The 19,038-nt window shown below is 41.6% G+C and overlaps 1 protein-coding gene across 4 annotated transcripts in view; it reads right to left on the bottom strand.

The window, feature by feature from the left end:
- Positions 1-1,156: 1,156 nt before the first annotated feature.
- Positions 1,157-19,038, bottom strand: part of SLC7A1 (solute carrier family 7 member 1) — a 59,597-nt gene continuing 41,715 nt past the window's right edge. For all 4 annotated transcript variants that reach the window (XM_056561846.1, XM_056561848.1, XM_056561845.1 and 1 more), the window contains 8 exons: positions 17,689-17,816; positions 17,365-17,587; positions 15,500-15,639; positions 13,987-14,089; positions 11,881-12,089; positions 11,103-11,269; positions 7,054-7,162; positions 1,157-6,927 (listed from right to left, as the gene is read on the bottom strand). In XM_056561846.1, the coding sequence (XP_056417821.1) occupies positions 6,767-6,927; positions 7,054-7,162; positions 11,103-11,269; positions 11,881-12,089; positions 13,987-14,089; positions 15,500-15,639; positions 17,365-17,587; positions 17,689-17,816 (1,240 nt within the window). In that variant the 3' untranslated portion in view covers positions 1,157-6,766. The remainder of the gene's footprint in view (positions 6,928-7,053; positions 7,163-11,102; positions 11,270-11,880; positions 12,090-13,986; positions 14,090-15,499; positions 15,640-17,364; positions 17,588-17,688; positions 17,817-19,038) is intronic.

Consider the following 19,038-nt stretch of genomic DNA (forward strand, 5'->3'; position numbering starts at 1 on the left):
TATACTGTCTTGACACAGAAAATGGGAAAAATCCATATAGTCATCAGTTATATGTAAATTCAGGTTGCCCTTTTTTCATGTTTTTCTTTGTATTTTACTGTTAACACTTGCCATAGGCTGACGCCACATTTCCAATGAGAGATTGATATCCTCATCCACAGCAACTGGAACTCTCATGATCCTGAGAATGGAGACAAGGGATGTATCCTGTGACTTTTCGAAACTAATTCAGGATGTTTGTTTCCTAACACTCCTTCCCCCCGACAAAAAAATGTCAGAGATTTAAAAAGTTCTGTATCGTACCTTTCCTCTTGCTTACATAGTGCAGGAGAAAGTGGGCATTTCCCAGCAGGCACAACATAACTGAAGCCTGCTGAGGACCACTTCCGCCCTCACATGATTGCAGTGCTGTGATGAATAGAAGACCTCAAGCTCTGTGAATATTTCAGTGAGGCTCTTTGCAGCTTTCAGTGAGGCTCTATGCAGCTGTCAATCAAGCTCAGTGCAGAGAAACACTTCCTGAGTTTGGACTCCTGCCAGGCCAGGAGGAGACCAAACTCACTGTATTAATTGTGGCAGGGAACAGGACAGTGCCACCTAGTGGCCGTTTTTTCTATTACATTTTAAACATATTTATGTTGATAATTTTAAAAGCAAGTGAATGGGAAAGTGTCTGCTAATTACACTAACACTATATAAAAACACCATATTAAAAAAAAGTTTTATTTGGTGACAGGTAGAGATGAGCGAACTTACAGTAAATTTGATTCGGCACGAACTTCTCGGCTCGGCAGTTGATGACTTTTCCTGCATAAATTAGTTCAGCTTTCAGGTGCCTCCGTGGGCTGGAAAAGGTGGATACAGTCCTAGGAGACTCTTTCCTAGGACTGTATCCACCTTTTCCAGCCAACCGGAGCACCTGAAAGCTGAACTAATGTATGCAGGATAAGTCAACTGCCGAGCCGAGAAGTTCGTGATGAATCGAATTTACTGTAAGTTCGCTCATCTCTAGTGACAGGTACTCTAAGTCCAATGTCCATCATGTCCCAGTTCCAAGTCTGCAAAATATCCCTTTAAATAGATGGCTCAGATGAAAGTCACATTAACACCAAGAAATGTATTATGCAAAAAATCTGAAACAAAAAACAGCTTGGGATTTCTAGAACGTACAAGTTTTATTCTCCACACAGCTTGCGTAACAAGTTTAACAAAACGTACATTTCATAGCTACCCACACATTTTACCCGAGGAAATTTTTTTCCCCTCTTACAAATACAAAAACTGAACTAATAAGCAACAAAATATCTAATAAAAAGATATTTAAAATAAGATAAATATTAGAAACATATTTACAGAAGAAACTAATAAAAATGTACATACCCTAGTGAAAACTTGCCGCACATAAAAATAGACAACTGACACAAAGCAGTAAACAAAACAAAAAAAGGAGAAAACCCATAAAAACAAAAAACATTCGCTTCACTAAATAAAAACACATAATACAAAAGTAGACTACAAGAAGGAAAGGCACAGTTTCAGTGGGAATCATGATTTAGAGATGGGTATAGAATATGCAACAAAATTATTTTAATCCAGTATTTAATAATTCGACAAGAATATGAGGAGATGGCCAACTGGAAAAATTTCTCCTAGAGTTATAGCAGCAGATTTTCTAACATTTTATTTTGCGCTTTCTGGTTTCATGCGGTAACAATATGGCCTTATTTCAGTGTATTAAGACACCGGACCCTCTACAGTAGGCTTCTATGGTGATCTAAGTTCAGTTCAGAAGAACAGAGGAAGTCCAGGTCTTGTGGCCACATTGTAGATGGCTTAAACCGATGACTGTAGATCTTAAGTCTCCAAACTGTGGGTATCAAGCTGTTGCAAAACTAAAACAAGTTGTAGTTTTGCAACATCTGGAAAGTCCACAGTTTAGACACCACTGCTATATGTGATCATCTGATAATCCAGAACATTTGATAGTGTCACATCTATCAGGTTCCAGTAATGACCAATTAAAATAATTTCGCTCTACTAAAATAAACAAAGGCTAACTAAAAATGAAAAAATAAAATTTAAATAAATTATGGACCTGTGGGCATCAAAGAAGTATTCATGTACGTGGAGTCATAAGTAATTTCGTTCTTACCATTTGGTCACTTTCACACCAGCATTTGAAGGTCAATCGCATATGTTGGTGTGAAAGATCTCTGCCTGTAAGAGAGAAGAATCCTTCCCAGATTAAGAGCTCAGTAAAGGTTTTTCTCTTTTGCTCTGCTGGGATCATATCCCATAAATTATGGGGGATAGAGAATGTATCCGCTAGACACCAGTGTTCTTAATCCTGGATCTCTACAAGACAACTCACAGCTCGTCCTGTTGGGAATTGTTGTTTTGTCATAGTTTGGGTACGTTCACACTACAGAATTTTCAAGTGAATTCCACTCAGAAACTCTAGTGCAGCAGCCTCTCATTTTCGATGGGATTCTGCTGCACATTTCACACTGAGGAAATTCTGGACTACGAAACCACAAAAAAAAAATAAAAAAAATTTGCAAGTAAATTTTTTTTTGGGGGGGGGGGCGGGGAAAACGGAAATCAGCGCAGACTGTGTTGCTGTTAAAAAAGACAGTGCATGTCCGTGCAGTCATGTCGCAGAAAGATTTCAGCAGTGGCAATAGCAATAGCTCCAGGCAGAGATTCCATAGTGTGAACATAGCCCTTCAGAGGCCCAAGTTAAAGAACACTGCTGCAAGTGGACTAAGACTTATAAATACACTTCAGTAAGATTTTAAACAAAGACATTTTGGGTTTAATTATATAGAAAAATAGGATTTTCTGTCTCTTTAGAAGTAAGACATTCAAGTGCTGTGAAAAAAAAAATAATAATGATACTTGTCACCCCGCCTCAAGAATTCCACCAATTTCCATGTTACTATGCACATATTATGGAAACCACCGTCGCCACTAAAAGGGATTATCGCTTATAAGTGCAACTTCCTTATAGAAAACAGTTAAATCTGATCCAAACAGCAGCTTTGCTTTAAAAGGGGTTATTCAGGATTAGAAAAACTGATTTTTTTTCTCCAGAAACAACGCCACTTGTCCTCGGTTTACGTGTGGTATTGCAGCTTAGTTGTATTGAAGTACATAGAGCACAACACAACAGATGTGATGCCGTTTGTAGAAGGAAGCAGCTATGTTTTTTTCTGGTCCTGGATAACCTTTTATTCCAAAAATTACAGTGCAGCCAAAAGAACTGCAAATCGGGTTGGTATAGGCCATTGATTCATGGCGCTAGTTTATTTTTTATTAAAGTTAGTAATCTCTCATAATATTCCCTAACATTACAAAATCAAATCCTAAAGCCTGCTTCGTGTGTTTGTGACCTCACAATGAGCTGCCCCCCACCTCAACCTTGCAGCACGATCATTGAGCCCCCCCCTGCAGATGGTGCCTGGACATTTGCCAGAGTTTCTCTGTTGTGGACATTGGCTCAGCCCGGACCCACATTAAAATCATCATTAAGAACACTTAAAGGTAATCCACAGATTAACATTTATAGCATAATCTCTGTATGGAACCAATATTCCAGATTATGTGATAATTCACCAATAAACAGAAATGACAAATCAACCCAAAAATTATAGATGATTGTTGGAAAAATGTGCCTCCCACTAAAAAAAATACAAGAAATGTTATGGCTTTCATATAGGACAAAAAAAAACTGCACAAATTCTATATATACATTTTTTTATGTACATGATGTCCCGGAAAGCAACAGAAATAGAAACTTCCAGCATCCGATTATTACTGAGAAAAAATTCATAATCTGCACACAACTGTTTTAGGCCAGGCCTAATAGTGTGAACATGTAACCCAAGTAACAGTTCATTACCAACATGGGTTTAAAAGAACACTAGACAAGGGTTATATTAAAAAGTCTCATCTGTGCTCAGACATTGTATTGTCATTGTGTTGGCCATGTGTAGTTCTAGAGTCTAACTAGGGCATAGAAACACACAGGTGTCTACCCACCTAAGATGTAGTACTCCCAAAAATTCATGAGAAAAATAAAAAATGGGGGAGGAAGTGAAATATTTCCCTTCCTCCACCATTTCTCATAGTTCTAGAGTCTACAACCAGAATAGAATTGACTTACAGTGTCAGTACAGTGATCCCTGTTGGGGACGTTGGGTAGGGCATGTACAATGCCTAATCCTTTGTCCAGCTACCATATTAACTGTTGTCAGAAGTGGAGTCACAGCTGTAGGAGTGCAGAGGTGGCAGATACTCCTGGTCCCTAGGGGAGCGTGTATATACAATGACCCCCCCCGACCTACGATGGCCCCGACATACGATCATTTAAACATACGATTGCCTCTCAGAGGCCATCGCATGTTGAAGGCAGCATCAACATACGATGCTTTTGTATGTCGGGGCCATCGCATAAACGGCTATCTGGCAGCGCTGACTGCTTCAGCTGCCGCCTGATAGCCGTTTACGGTGCCCCGTGTGCTCCACTGACAATCACTTACCTGTCCTCGGGGCTCCGACGCATCCTCTTCGGGCTCCCCTGCATCGTCGGCGCTCTCCATCATCGTCATCACGTCGCTGCGCACGCCGTCCCATCATCTAATAGGAGCGGCATGCGTAACGACGTGATGGCGGCGACAGAGAGCGAGGATGCCGGGGAAGCAGAGGCCTTGCCGGAGCGTCGGGGACACCCCGGGGACGCGGCGACAGCGATGGAGGGCGACATCCAGAGCAGCAGTGACTGTCCGGAACGGCGGGGACAAGTGAGTATTACCTCCTATACCAGTGGTCTTCAACCTGCGGAGCTCCAGATGTTGCAAAACTACAACTCCCAGCAAGCCCGGACAGCCAACGGCTGTCCGGGCATGCTGGGTGTTGTAGTTTTGCAACATCTTTCGGTCCGCAGGTTGTAGACCAGTGTCCTATTCTTTACATTGCACGGATTCCTCAACATACGATCGTCCATTTGGAACGGATTACCATCGTATGTTGAGGGACCACTGTAGTACATTTTGGTTAGGCTGGTTTCATACAAGCACATTACATGTGCATTTTTGCATCTGTGTTACCTAAACAGGTCCCGGCCTGACAGAATTTCTAAATACCTAAACCTAAACAGCTGTCAGACCAGGACTTGTATCTGCAATATGGATACAAAAATGTGGATGCAATACTGGCCATAGAAGCAAAGAAAATGACATACAATTTACATAAAATACAATCTTGGAAATTATCACTTTGACCTGTTTTTTCAGAGGACATCTTCTACCTTATAAGGGTCCAAGTGTTTATATTTTCGATTGCCGACACGTTATGTATCAGACTACTAGGCACGGTGGAAGGAATCCTTGAGTGATTGTCTAACTATGAAGATGCAGGTTTCCCAAGATAAGTACGGTATATGAGATGCTGAGCACCTTGAAGAAGAAATGATCTCTCTCGCATGGTGTTACTCATGAGAACGTAATAAACAAAGTACTGCAATGTAGGATTTGTAGTAATGTAGGCCCAACAACATCTTATTCAGTTAAATAACCCATATTCAATGTACAGAATCTCAGAAGAGGTACCCCAACCTCGTGACCACTGACAATTTTCTTCGTATGATGGTCATAGAACTGTTAATACTTCAAGTTTCAGTCAATACAGCCTGCTGGACTGGAATTGCAGCATACAGAATGCCATAATGTTTCGATCCAAAGTGACCCCCTCGCATTTTCTACATGTAACAAATAGTTGCTTAAATAAATGCAGGCTTAGTAATAAAATTAGACACATCAGCCTGGGAGATGGAGGAGACTGATGCCAGGATAACATACATTGTATTGTCAATATGATCTTAAATAAGAATGGTTCCCTAGTTTACATCCCATCCTAGGACTTGATGCTTACTTCCTCACCTCTTCCCAATCTTTGGGTAACCAATGGGCCAACCTGGTTAGGTTGCAATGCCCTTGAACAGGGAAAGCCCTGTACAGGTCCAATGTGGAGGGGGAATAAATCCCCACACCCTAGCAAGTAGATTAATGGTCCATCCAAACCTGTACATCTTTGTTACTACACTGTCAGCCACCGCACCATTGACGATGTCCAACGGGAGTAACACACTGGGCTACAAACCCAAAGGTAAAACATGTATTTTCTAGTGTTCAGCATACAATATAAAAACTGAGAAGACTGGAATATTGGAAGAGATCTCCCTTTTAAGTGCCCTGCACTACAAGAGTAAAAACAAATAGATAAAAAAAGGTTAAAAACAATAAATTAAGTTTTCTTCAAGGTATAAAATTAACACATTTTGTGCTATTTTGGATGTAAACTAATTTCCCAACATGGATCACTGGCAGGGAACTCTTTGCTAAAAGTGAATATATCCCCCAATTATCAATTTTTAACCCCTCTTTCAGTGACTTCCTGCCTCACGAACAAGTTCGTATTCTCTTTCTAATACCCACAATAAAGACCTGCCGCTGTGGTGGACATGGATTCATGATTTTCTACAGGAGGCGCAGTATGGTAGAACCGCAGCAGGCCTGTTCTGTTAAAGCAAAATCCACAACTTGTGTTGTAAAGAGAATAGCAGCAATAAAAGACAAGTGACACTCTGGGTTGACCATTTGGAGGCGCCATCACTTGTCTGGTGTTGTATGGTTTGTGCAGGTTGCAAGCTTTGGGTGAAGTCCATTTTGACAGATTGCATTAATGTGGTACCATCCAGCTCCGGGCTTCAAGCCATTACTGAGTTAGCAGGTTCTGGATCATCCAGAAAAGCCTGTTTCTCATTATTTAACACATTGGTCCTTTTGTAATCTGTTGTATTTTTCTCTGGTATGGAGCCAACAGCTTCATTACTGTTCCAAATGCCATAACTGAAGTATATGATGAAACCTACAAGGAGGCAGGAGAAAGAAGTGTAACTTTAGGTGCTGTAGGCTTAAAAACACATGGCTGCTTCTTTTCTAAAACAGCACCATATGAGTCAGGAGCCCTATAAAGGTTTACATCACAACTTACCGATTACCATCCATATTGCGAATCGTACCCAGGTGCCTGCACCCAGCTGCATCATCAGGTATACGTTCACAAAAATGCTCAAGACGGGGATAACAGGGACACACGGTACCTATAAAAAGACACATAGGATTACTAGGATGTTCACAGTTCTCCTGGTATAAGTGTCCTTCTACTCTACATACCTAACTATCACGGTAAAGTGCTATAAAAGTGTAATTACATAAAAAAGGCTGTTACTAATACCAGGCCAGACAAGGCGGCCACATACACCTTGTTCCAAACTATTATGCAAATTATATTTAGCTGTCACAAAGATTAAATATTTTGTTTTTCATGGATGGCACTGTGTCTCTTTTTATCACTGAAAACAATCTCGGACACCTGTGATAATTAGATTGCCAGGTGAGCCCAACTTATGGAGAAAGTACTAAAGGTGGGTGTTCCACATTATTAAGCAGACACCATTTTCAAGCAATATGGGGAAGAAAAAGGATCTTTTTGCTGCCGAAAAGAGTTAAATAGTTCAATGCCTTGGATGAGGTATGAGAACATTAGATGATATTTCACGAAAACTTAAGCGTGATCAGGGCCATCGGGGGGGTACAACCGATACCCCTGAAAGGGGCCTGGACCCCCAGGGGTCACTCACTGACTGCTAGGGCCGACACATTGTACACTTACAGATTGTCTGACTGTACTCTGTACAGTCAGTTAAATCAGTCACAGATCACACACAGCAGTGGCAGCGCTGCTGCTGCACAGCACGTACCTCCGGGCCGGCAGCCACTGTCTCTTTAAAACTGCAGCACCGGTCCCCAGAAGGTATGTCCGCTGTGCTCTGCGTGGTGCCGCCTGCCCTGAAGTCACATAACCGCAGAAGCGCTGTGGTGGAGTCCGGAAGAGGAGGCCAGCGCAGCGGTGTGGAGCAGTAGTCTGTCTGACAGAGCAGCGCAAAGGAAGAGCCTGCCCTGAGGAGGATGGCAGGCTGGCACAGTCGCACAGAGCAGAGGTTATTAAGTTAAAAAAAAAAAAAATGACTGGAGCTGGGGCAGAACTATGTGGTAGGGCCTGCAGTCTGGGGGGCAAGGACTGAGGCCTACAACTATATGGGGGGCAACAGTTAGCAGCAGAGAGGGGCCTACAACAACTGTATGGGGGAAAGTTGTAGGCCTTTTTTATCTAATAGTTGCCCCCTCAAATAGTTGTAGGCCCATTTGAGAGGGGCCTACAACAACTATATGGGGGCAACTTAAACATGGGGGCCTACCCAAACTATATGGGGCCCCCCATTAAGTTTGGGTAGGCCTCTCTGTTAATAGTTGCCTCCATAATGGGGGCACCTATTAAAAAGGAGTACTCTAGTGCCCACGATTCCTCCTCCGTTGTGCCTGGGCTGAAAAAAAAAAAAAAATAGTTAAAATAAACTTTCACTCACCTTCCTCCGTTCCCCCAGAGCACTGCTACAGCTGCACAGGAAGAAGGAAGAAGACGGAACCGGAGGTCTGATCAGCTGTAGCAGCGCTCCGGGGGAATGGAGGAAGGTAAGTGAAAGTTTTTTTTTTTTTTTTTAGCACGGGCACAACAGGAGGAATAGTCGGCACTAGAGTACTCCTTTAACAAAGGGACCTATACAAACAATATTGACAGACTAAAATATAGCTTATATTGCATGAGCTGTTAAGGACCAAAGGCATACCTTTGCGCCCTGGTTCCGCTCCCCCAGTTTGAAGCGCGCTCACGAACAGTTGGGGAGAGGTCGGGTGGTGGGAGGGCCCAGGCCTTGAGCTGTGTAAGGGGCCCCAAAATTTCGGATGGCAGCCCTGAGTGTGATCATCGCACTAATAAGAGATTTGTGGCTGATTCAGAGCACAGATGGGTTTGTGCAGATAAAGGTACATTGAGGAAGATTTCAGCCAGATCCATGCATCGGATCAAGAGAGCAGCTGCTAAAATACCATTACATAGCAGCAAACAGATATTTGAAGCTGCTGGTGCCTCTGGAGTCCCATGGACATCAAAGTGTAGAGCCCTCCAGAGTCTTGCAACTGTGCATAAACCTTCTATTCGGCCACCACTAACCAATGCTCATAAGCAGAAATTGCTGCTTTGGGCAGAAAAAAACAAGACTACTAATTTTCAAACAGTCCTGTTCACTGATCAGTGCCGTGCAACCCTGGATGGTCAAGATGGATGGAGTAGTGGATGGTTGGTGGATGGCCCCCCTGTTCTAACAAGGATGCAACGTCAACAAGGCGGTGGTGGAGTCATGTTTTGGGCCGGAATCTTGGGAAGAGAGCTTGTCTGTCCCTTTAGGGTTCCCGAAGGTGTAAAGATGACCTCTGCAATGTATGTGGAGTTTCTGGCTGACCACTTTCTTCCCTGGTACAAAAGTAAGAACTATGCTTTCCATAATAAAATCTTCATGCATGACAATGCACCATCTCATGCTGTAAAGAATACCTCTGCAGCAATGGCTGCTATGGGGATAAAAGCAGAGATAGTCAAGGTGTGGCCTCCATCCTCCCCTGACCTCAATCCTATTGAGGACCTTTGGAGCATCCTCAAGCAAAAGATCTATGAGGGTGGGAGGCAGTTTACATCCAAATTGCAGCTCTGGGAGGCTATTCTGACATCTTGCAAACAAATTCAAGCAGAAACTGTCCAAAAACTCACAAGTTCAATGGATGCAAGACTTGTGAAGCTGCTATCAAATTAGGGGTCCTATGTTAAAATGTAATGTGACCTGTTAAAATGTTAAACAAGTTATAATGTTGTTAAAAGTTTGTTTGAAATAGCTTTTGATTTCAGTAAATATGCTGCAAACACAACAAATGACAATCTTCAGTTCTTTACAACTTAAAGCGTTTTGAAACTTACTGTGCGTAATAATTTGTAACAGTGTATTGTAAGTTTTCATGTTAAAAATTCTGTTATCATTAGGAGGTTCGTTCAATAAAATTTGAATTGTACTCTAAATAGTTGATAACAATTATGCTGACTGTTATTTACATTAATTATTTAGGTAAACGAGAAAAATGTAATTTGCATAATAATTTGGAACAGGGTGTACTGATCATTACTAGGCCCAGTCATGCTTTGCTCATGGCTACTCAGTTGTGAAATGTGTATTATCGACCAACACTTTGCCATCTACAAAGCTTATCTTTTTAGGCCGGGAGGAGAGGAGGGGTTCTATTGGACCACGTGGTCTAACAATTTGCTGAATTGCTTTTATAGTGTTCAAAATAAAATAGTTTTGTGATTTCTGGTTCATTTTCATTCAGATGCAGCATGTACTGTCTAGGGATCGACTGATTATCGGTTTGGCCGATATTATCGGCCGATATTCACGATTTTGGATGTTATCTGTATCGGCAATTACCTTGCCAATAATCCCCCGCCGCATCGGCCCTAAAAAATAGATATCGGTCGATCCCTAGTACTGTCTACCAGTTGGTAAGCCAGGTATGCCTATTGAGTATTGCTAGGATTTTTTTTTCTATGCACAGCAGTGGTGTTGCAGATGGTTAGGCTAGGTTCACACCACAATTTGTGTCTCCAAGGCACAGATAAATCGGAAAAATATCAAAATGACCTGCCGACGTGTACATGCTTGGACAGGCACAGGCCCCATTTACTCCAATGACCCAATGTATCTGAGCGTTGTCTCTGACTGCAATTGATGAAAACTGCGCTTCTTGGTCTGAGCCAAAACTTGTATATGTTCGGGAAATTACCTAAATGTGGTCACTGACTACACTCCAGCCACTGAAATAAATGGGGCCCATGCCTGTCCGAACACAGACATGTCACCATGTAATTTGGAAATTTTACTGACATATCTGTGCCTCGGAGGCGCAAATCATGCGGTGAATGAGGCCTTATATAAATATTTTAGAATACTCAATAGCCAAAACTCCTTGAGACCAATGGAAAAGTCTGAAAAGGTCTAGCATCACCCACCATGCCTTTGGCTTGCCTCAGACATTAGAGCCCGGCTACTACTGTTACCTATGCACCCCCTATTGGACACAAAATATCCTGCTTACCTTAAAGGACAGTTTAGTTTTGCTCTGTGGTTGTCTCCATATGATAACCGTAAAGACTAAGGTTAACAGAAATACGATCGCAATTGGAATAATGATGTCAGCTTCACCTTTTACCAAGGAGCTTTGACCGAAAACCATTAAGCAGCAAAAGGTGATTATGAGTACACCTGAAAAAAATAAAAATAAAACAAACAATAGGTTAAAATGAAGTTTACTTTAAAAGAAGGAAAATGCCTATTGCCAACCAGCACCCCCTAGTGGGTCAGTTACTATGAATTTTATTATACAGCATCCAAACTTAAAAGGGGTAGTCCAGGAAAAAAACTTTTTTTTTTTTTTTTTTTTATATATCAACTGGCTCCAGAAAGTTAAACAGATTTGTATATTACTTCTATTAAAAAATCTTAAAACTTCATCAGCTCACAAGTACTGAAAGGATTGTTTTCCTTTTCTGTCTAAGTTCTCTCTGATGACACATGTCTCGGGAACAGCCCAGTTTAGAAGCAAATCCCCATAGCAAACCTCTTCTACTCTGTGCAGTTCCCGAGACAAGCAGAGATGTCAGCAGAGAGCACTGTTGCCAGACAGAAAACAACAACTCAACTTCAGCAGCTGATAATTATTGAAAGGATTAAGATTTTTTTCCTGGAATACCCCTTTAATTGCTATCTGCTAGCTCTATATGCTGCCCTCATGTTCTGTGGTTGAGGTATGTTTCAGCTCGTATTAGGCCACACAGTGAAATGTATCTCCCTATAATGGTCCTTTCACTACTTACCTACAATCCCTGCTGAATAATTTACTATAGATCCTGATAATCTGGTTGGTTGTTTGTTTCGAGGAAACAGAAGCATCTGAAAGGCAAATTTGTCATCTTCACCCAGTATTCCATGTTGGGACTCGCTGGTACTGACCGACTCATTGACATCGGCCTCTTCGTTGGTGCTGGCCATTTGATAGGCAAGATTTGGCTGTTCTGGCTGATACCTGTGAAACAACAGCACAACTGTTAAGAAACCAGACTCCATATTGAATAAGATCCCTGCCATCTTAAAAAGGGGCTGTACGTGATCAGAAAAACATGACTTTCTTTCACGAACAGCTTCACCTTAGTCATAGGAAGTGACTGGCATTGCTGCTCAACTCTGTTGATCTACAATACCACATACACAACCTGCAGACTGGTGGGTCACTGGTTTTAGAAAAAAGCAGACATGATTTTTGTTTTCTGTACAGGGCTTTTAAATGAATTTAGATTAGATAAGTAAGTCGGCATACGTTTTACATAAGTCAGCCAAATGGACAATTTTTTCTCCGGACCCCCAATACACATAATGAGGGACATTTATCAATGTTTGCTTATATATTCTTTTTTTAGTACTTTTTTCCTTACTTTTTTTTTTGCTTATGTGTGACTTATTTATCAACTGCTTTCAGCCTGTTGATAATTTTCTTTCATGTAAGCAATTTTTCCTTTTTTACTTTGGTAGTAGCTTTTTCTGCTCCATGTTTGAGCTGGAGTAAGTTCAGTCAATTTTTAACCCTTTTTTTTGCGCAGTTGCGACTGTCGCAGTTAATAAATACCTGACTACCCGTAGTCCATTTTAAAATTACTACTAAGTAGTTAATTTTTGTAACTTTCTTTTCTCGCTTTCCAGTCAAAATGTCGCACGAAAAATCGCGTAGTCGCAGTTGCGACAATTTTGCGACAATTATAGTAAAGAAAACCTGACTAAACCCGTTGATAAATGTCCATAAATATGCTTTGCATGGCTGAATGTTCATATTGCCCCTATAGGGAGGGAAGGGGTAAGCCACCGCCTGACAGCTCTGGTGACAGCTTATCCCTCCCAGAACCAAAGCATCAAGCAGTGAAAATACAACACGCCTGACCCTTCTCTCCCCCCCGACATAATCCGTCCACGGAGAGTTGGGAGTCTGCCATACAACTAAGATATGTGGGCGAATCTGACAGCGGGAAGTTCAGCTGACTTAAGTCTAAAAGGTGTATGTGCACTGCACCACTTTTCAGGCTGTGTCGGAACTGCGGCATGTTTATAGTTATTCTTTGGCTAGCTTAGGCTCTGTTCACACTGCATTTGAGCCTTTTACATTTGGAGGATTAGAAAAACGAAAGATAGGATCCAGCTCTTGATGCAAATAAAAAAAAGTTTTATTCAGTAGACATTCACAGGAACACAGGAAGTAATGCGTTTCAAGCGCCAAGCGCTCTTAGTCATTAGGTTTGGAGGATGCTTCCCGATTTATTCCCCAATGTATGCTACAGTGCAGTCCAATGCATGATAATTTTTTTCCCCACTGGATTCCTGATTCTGAGCAGAAAACTTTACATTTTATACAGAAAAGTTATTTTACCAACATATACAGACTGCACAGGGGCCAAATTGGGGCTGAATGAGGCCAGGAGCCTTCCCAGGACATATGTAGAACGTGTTTAAAAGATACAATGTAAACAGAGTCCTAAACCGTGATAAAACGTGAAAAACTGCTGCTTACGTGAAAATCAATACACGCAGCTCCCTCCTTGAAGCAATGAAAGAAGATGTAGTTGTAAAGAGTCTATGCCCTTTGCTTCACCTGACACCAGGGTTGAACCTGCCCTTCAGGGGATACTCCAGGGGGTCAAAGAAAGCTCTAATACAAGGTTTCCCAAACAGGGTTCCTCCAGCTGTTGCAAAACTACAACTCCCAGCATGTCCGGACAGCCTTTGGCTGTCCGGACATGCTGGGAGTTGTAATTTTGCAACAGCTGGAGGCACCCTGGTTGGAAAAACACTGCTTTAATATAATAACAGACCACACAAGGTCCAGCAGAAGAAACATTGATTATTTCAGGACTATTCACACAAACATATGCACCTACCTCAAAACCATAACACAGGCGGCCACCAGCGAGTAGGCAAGAAGTGTCCCGATGGACATCAGATCCACCAAGTCTTTTAAATCAAATAAAAAAGCCATCAAAGCTGGAAGACAAAGAAAAAAATAAATAAATTTACCACATTACTAATGTGTAATAATACGTATAGAACAATATTGGGATATGCTAAACACCACTTATATTTACGGTTTTATTTTGAAAAAAAAAAAACGTAAGAATTGAGTTCAAACTATTTTTGTAATATTATAACAAAACATCAAGATTAGTAAAAAATAAATAAATAAATAAATAAAAATTACCATTTAATACCATAAGCTTACGTGTCAGAAAGGACTAGGAATACCAATAGGAAAAGGAACCCAGCCAAGTACCGCACTAGCCTGTAATGCCCAAATAGGAGGTGTAGTACAACACGGAATACTAAAAATATCTCGGAGGACTAGTCACATTCCAGCACCCCCAATCCTTAAAAAGCCTCCTGTAATTCACAACCAGCTGCCTCCATCTGCTTTGTGATTAAATTAAATCACGCGGAAGGTTAGGCTAGTTTTGTACTTGGCAAACTGGTCTGCAGGGATTATATTTTTAAAAAAAATTAACATTTAATAAATTAATACAAATTTGTATCTCAATCCTGCATCCAAAATATTTATTTTCTTATTATTATTATATTTATAATTATTATTATTGTTATTTTATTATTATTATAAAAAAATACAATTCGTTTTATCATAATTTTTTAAATTATTATTATCATCATTATTATTATTATTATTCAGTTTTCCATCCTTTTACAGACATTCAATGTCTAAAAGTCCTATCCTTATCACAGATCCATGCAGTATTAAAGCGGTATTCCAGGGAAAAAAACATTTTTTTATATAAATTAACTGGCTCCAGAAAGTTAAACAGATTTGTAAAACAGATTCCAATAATTATCAGCTGCTGAAGTTGGGTTGTTGTTTTCTGTCTGGCAACAGTGCTCTCTGCTGACATCTCTGCTTGTCTCAGGAACTGCACAGAGCAGAAGAGGTTTGCTATGGGGGATTTGCTTCTACTCTGGACAGTTCCAGAGACAGGTGTCATCAGAGAGCACTTAGACAGAAAATAACAACTCAACTTCAGCAGCTCATAAGTACTGAAAGGAATAAGATTTTTTAATAGAAGTAATTTACAAATCTGTTTAACTTTCTGGAGCCAGTTGATATAAATATAAAATATGCTTTCCTGGATAACCCCTTAAAGCAATAACATGCCCACATAGGAGTATATAGGCCCCTTCTACAGTATATCTGTGCACCTCCAACTTCATACAATTTGCAGTAAACTGCAGTAAAGTCAGTGTTTTGGACAGCCTGTGAGTCTAATATGTACTTGTAATATGGACCCCATAATTATTCACTAGGAATAATCCCACGGACAAGAGGTCTTTAGAGTACAGATAAAAAACACAAAAGCATCATCAGGGAGTACGTCCTTCTGTATGTGACCATACCTGCAACTGCTCCAGAGGAAACTGTGGCTATTACTGGAGTTTTGCTCTTTTCACTGACTCTGGCTAAAACTTTAAATAGCAGCCCATCATCTGCCATTGCATAAATCACTCGAGGCATTGGGAACATGGAACCGAGAAGACTATAAAAGAAAATAAATAGTAAAAGTTAAGAGACTATTACAATATAGGATGTTAAGTATAAAAGAGTGCTTGTAATATACTTTCAAATATCAAAGTCTAATGGGAAAAAAGTCTTAAATTTTTTTTTTGCATGGCTGGTGAGGATTAAAGGACATCTTCAGCGTTACAAACACTTATCCCCTATCCTCAAGATAGGGGATAAGTGTTTGATCGCGGGGGGTCCGAACGCTGGGGCCCCCTGTGATCTCCTGTACGGGGCCACGGCTCTCCTGTGCAGTGGTCGGACCCCCCGCGATCAAACACTTATCCCCTATCCTGTGGATAGGGGATAAGTGTAATGCCGCTGCAGTTGTCCTTCAATTTTTTGTTATTTCGAGAAAAAAAACAACAACCTGCAACTTTATAAATTCTCATTTTTTAAGCCAAAGAGTGAGAATTTGAAAAGATGCAATTAGATTTTTTCTTTTACCAAATTTGTAACCAAAAAAATTAAACCTAACCAAGCATGCCAAAATAAATCAATAAAAGTCTATGAAATAAAGATGGAAAAAAAAAAAAAAAAAAAAAAAAAAAAGATTCAATGTTACACAAGGACCTAACAGTTGTTTTTGTGGTCATTGTGTCTTTAAAAAGGGGTACTCCGCTGCTCAGCGTTTGGAACAAACTGTTCCTAACACTGAGAGCCGGCGCCGGGAGCTCGTAACAGCATAGCCCGCTCCCTCATGACGTCAGGTCCCGTCCCCTCATATAGGCTTGCATCGAGGGGGCGGAGAGTGACGTCATGAGGGGGCGGGGCTATACTGGAGCAAGCGTTTGGATAAGTTTTTTTTCCCAAACGCTGAGCGAAGTACCCCTTTAAGACAAGCACCACAGTGACAGAAAAGACTGAGGGATCACCACACTCTTCAGAAGAAAGGAAAGAAGGAAGGATAGAAGGAAGGAAGGAAGGAAGGATGGATGGAAAGAAGGATGGATGGATGGATGGAAAGAAAGATGGATGGAAAGAAGGATGAATGGATGGAAAGAAGGATGGATGGAAAGAAGGATGGATGGATGGAAAGAAGGGTGGATGGATGGATGGATGGATGGAAAGAAGGATGGATGGATGGAAAGAAGGATGGATGGATGGAAAGAAGGATGGATGGATGGAAAGAAGGATGGAAAGAAGGAAGGAAGGATGGAAAGAAGGAAAGGAAAGGAAGGAAGGATAGAAAGAAGGAAGGATAGAAAGAAGGAAGGATAGAAAGAAGGAAAGAAAGAAAGTCAGCTGATTTCAGAGGACAGATGACCATCTAACGTGTAAGGAGGTCTACCGAATGAGGAGAGTAAAGGCTTGAGAATACTGAATTTCAGCTGCCCTATACTGTTCTTCTCAAGGAGATAAGTCACTGCCAAAGGGAGTCTGGAGGAGACAGAGGAGTCCGGCAGCACCTTACATATCCTTTATACAAATGTTTGTGTATGGAGGGATCATGAGACACAGCTGTGGACTGACAACTATCACATGGGTATGGGAACCTTTTCAGCAGACTTGATAAAAGTAATACCAATCAGGCAATGTGCCCACTTGCCCCGAGGTGAGCTTGAGGTTGATTAAGTAAACAAAACAAACAAAATAATAATCAATCTGCATTTTAGTTCTATTCTCTTTGCACTAATGTAGGCATTTGTCCCACTGCATATTTTGGTAAACAAAAAATAAACCAACCACACTAGCAACCTACCTAGTAGAGAGCGCACACAGAGATCCAACAGCAACCGCATACTTTGCACCGAACCATCCCACATGATTAAAAGCCACAGGCAATGGGCTGTTTGGATCCAGAAGATAATACGGCATCATAAGTGTGAGCGCTGCAGACACCCCAAAGTACGCCACAAAACAGATGAGGAGAGAAGCCACAATGCCAATAGGAATAGCTTTCTGTGGGTTTTTTACTTCTTCGCCTAATAATATAAAAAATACATAAGAAACCCAGGAACAGCATACAGACTGGCAATGGGGAGACACAAATTACTGTGATCCATAATGTAGCATATACACCTACCTGTAGTGGCAATACAGTCAAATCCAACAAAGGCGTAAAAGCAAGTAGCAGCTCCAGAAAGGACTCCGGAAAAACCATATGGCATAAATCCGCCAGCACCATACGCCCAACTGTTCTGCTGTGTGCTACTGAATAGAGGAAAATTAACATATTAGTACCTTGGGTCTTAGGCAATATACATGTTACAGACTACAATGTGCAGCTTACTGTTTACTTACAGGCAGGGTTCACACTAGCACAATACAGGTGTTTTTTGCATCTGTATTATGGTGGCAAGCCCAGGCCGGATCACAGCTCTGAAGACCCAAAGTGACAAATGTTAGTTCAGGTTACCTGGCATGGGTGGGCTGTGTTCGCCTTATGCTAGTGTGAACCCACCCACATATGACTTTTGTACCTATTTCAAGGGTGGACACACTGCTCAAAAAAATAAAGGGAACACGTAAAACAACACAATGTAACTCCAAGTCAATGACACTTCTATGAAATGACACTGTCCACTCAGGAAGCAACACTGATTGACAATCAATTTCACATGCTGTTGTGCAAATGGAACAGACAACTGGTGGGAACTATAGGAAATTAGCAAGACACCCCCAATAAAGGAGTGGTTCTGCAGGTGGCGACCCCAGACCACTTCTCAGTTCCTATGCTTCCTGGCTGATGTTTTGGTCACTTTTGAATACTGGCGGTGCTTTCACTCTAGTGGTAGCATGAGACTGAGTCTACAACCCACACAAGTGGCTCAGGTAATGCAGCTAATCCAGGATAGCACATCAATGTGAGCTGTGGCAAGAAGGTTTGCTCTGTCTGTCAGCGTAGTGTCCAGAGCATGGAGGCTCCACCAGGAGACAGGCCAGTACATCAGGAGACGTAAAGGCGGCCGTAGGAGGGCAACAACCCAGCAGCAGGAATGCTACCTCTGTGCAAGGAGGAGCACTGCCAGAGCCCTGCAAAATGACCTCCAGCAGGCCACAAATGTGCATGTGTCCACTCAAACGGTCAGAAACAGACTCCATGAGGGTGGATTGAGGGCCCGACATACACAGGTGGAAGTTGTGCTTATAGCCCAACACCGTACAGGAAGTTTGGCATTTGCCAGAGAACACCAAGATCGGCAAATTCGTCACAAACATGCACCCTGTGCTCTTCACAGATGAAAGCAGGTTAGCACTGAGCACATGTGACAGACATGACAGAGTCTGGAGATGCCGTGGAGAACATTCTGCTGCCTGTAACATCCTCCAGCATGACCGGACTGGCCGTGGGTCAGTAATGGTGTGGGTTGGCATTTCTTTGGGGGGGCGCACAGCCCTCCATGTGTTTGCCAGAGGTAGCCTGACTGTCATT

Source organism: Hyla sarda, chromosome 2 (genome assembly GCF_029499605.1).
Source record: "Hyla sarda isolate aHylSar1 chromosome 2, aHylSar1.hap1, whole genome shotgun sequence".
NCBI classification, from domain to species: Eukaryota; Metazoa; Chordata; class Amphibia; order Anura; family Hylidae; genus Hyla; species Hyla sarda.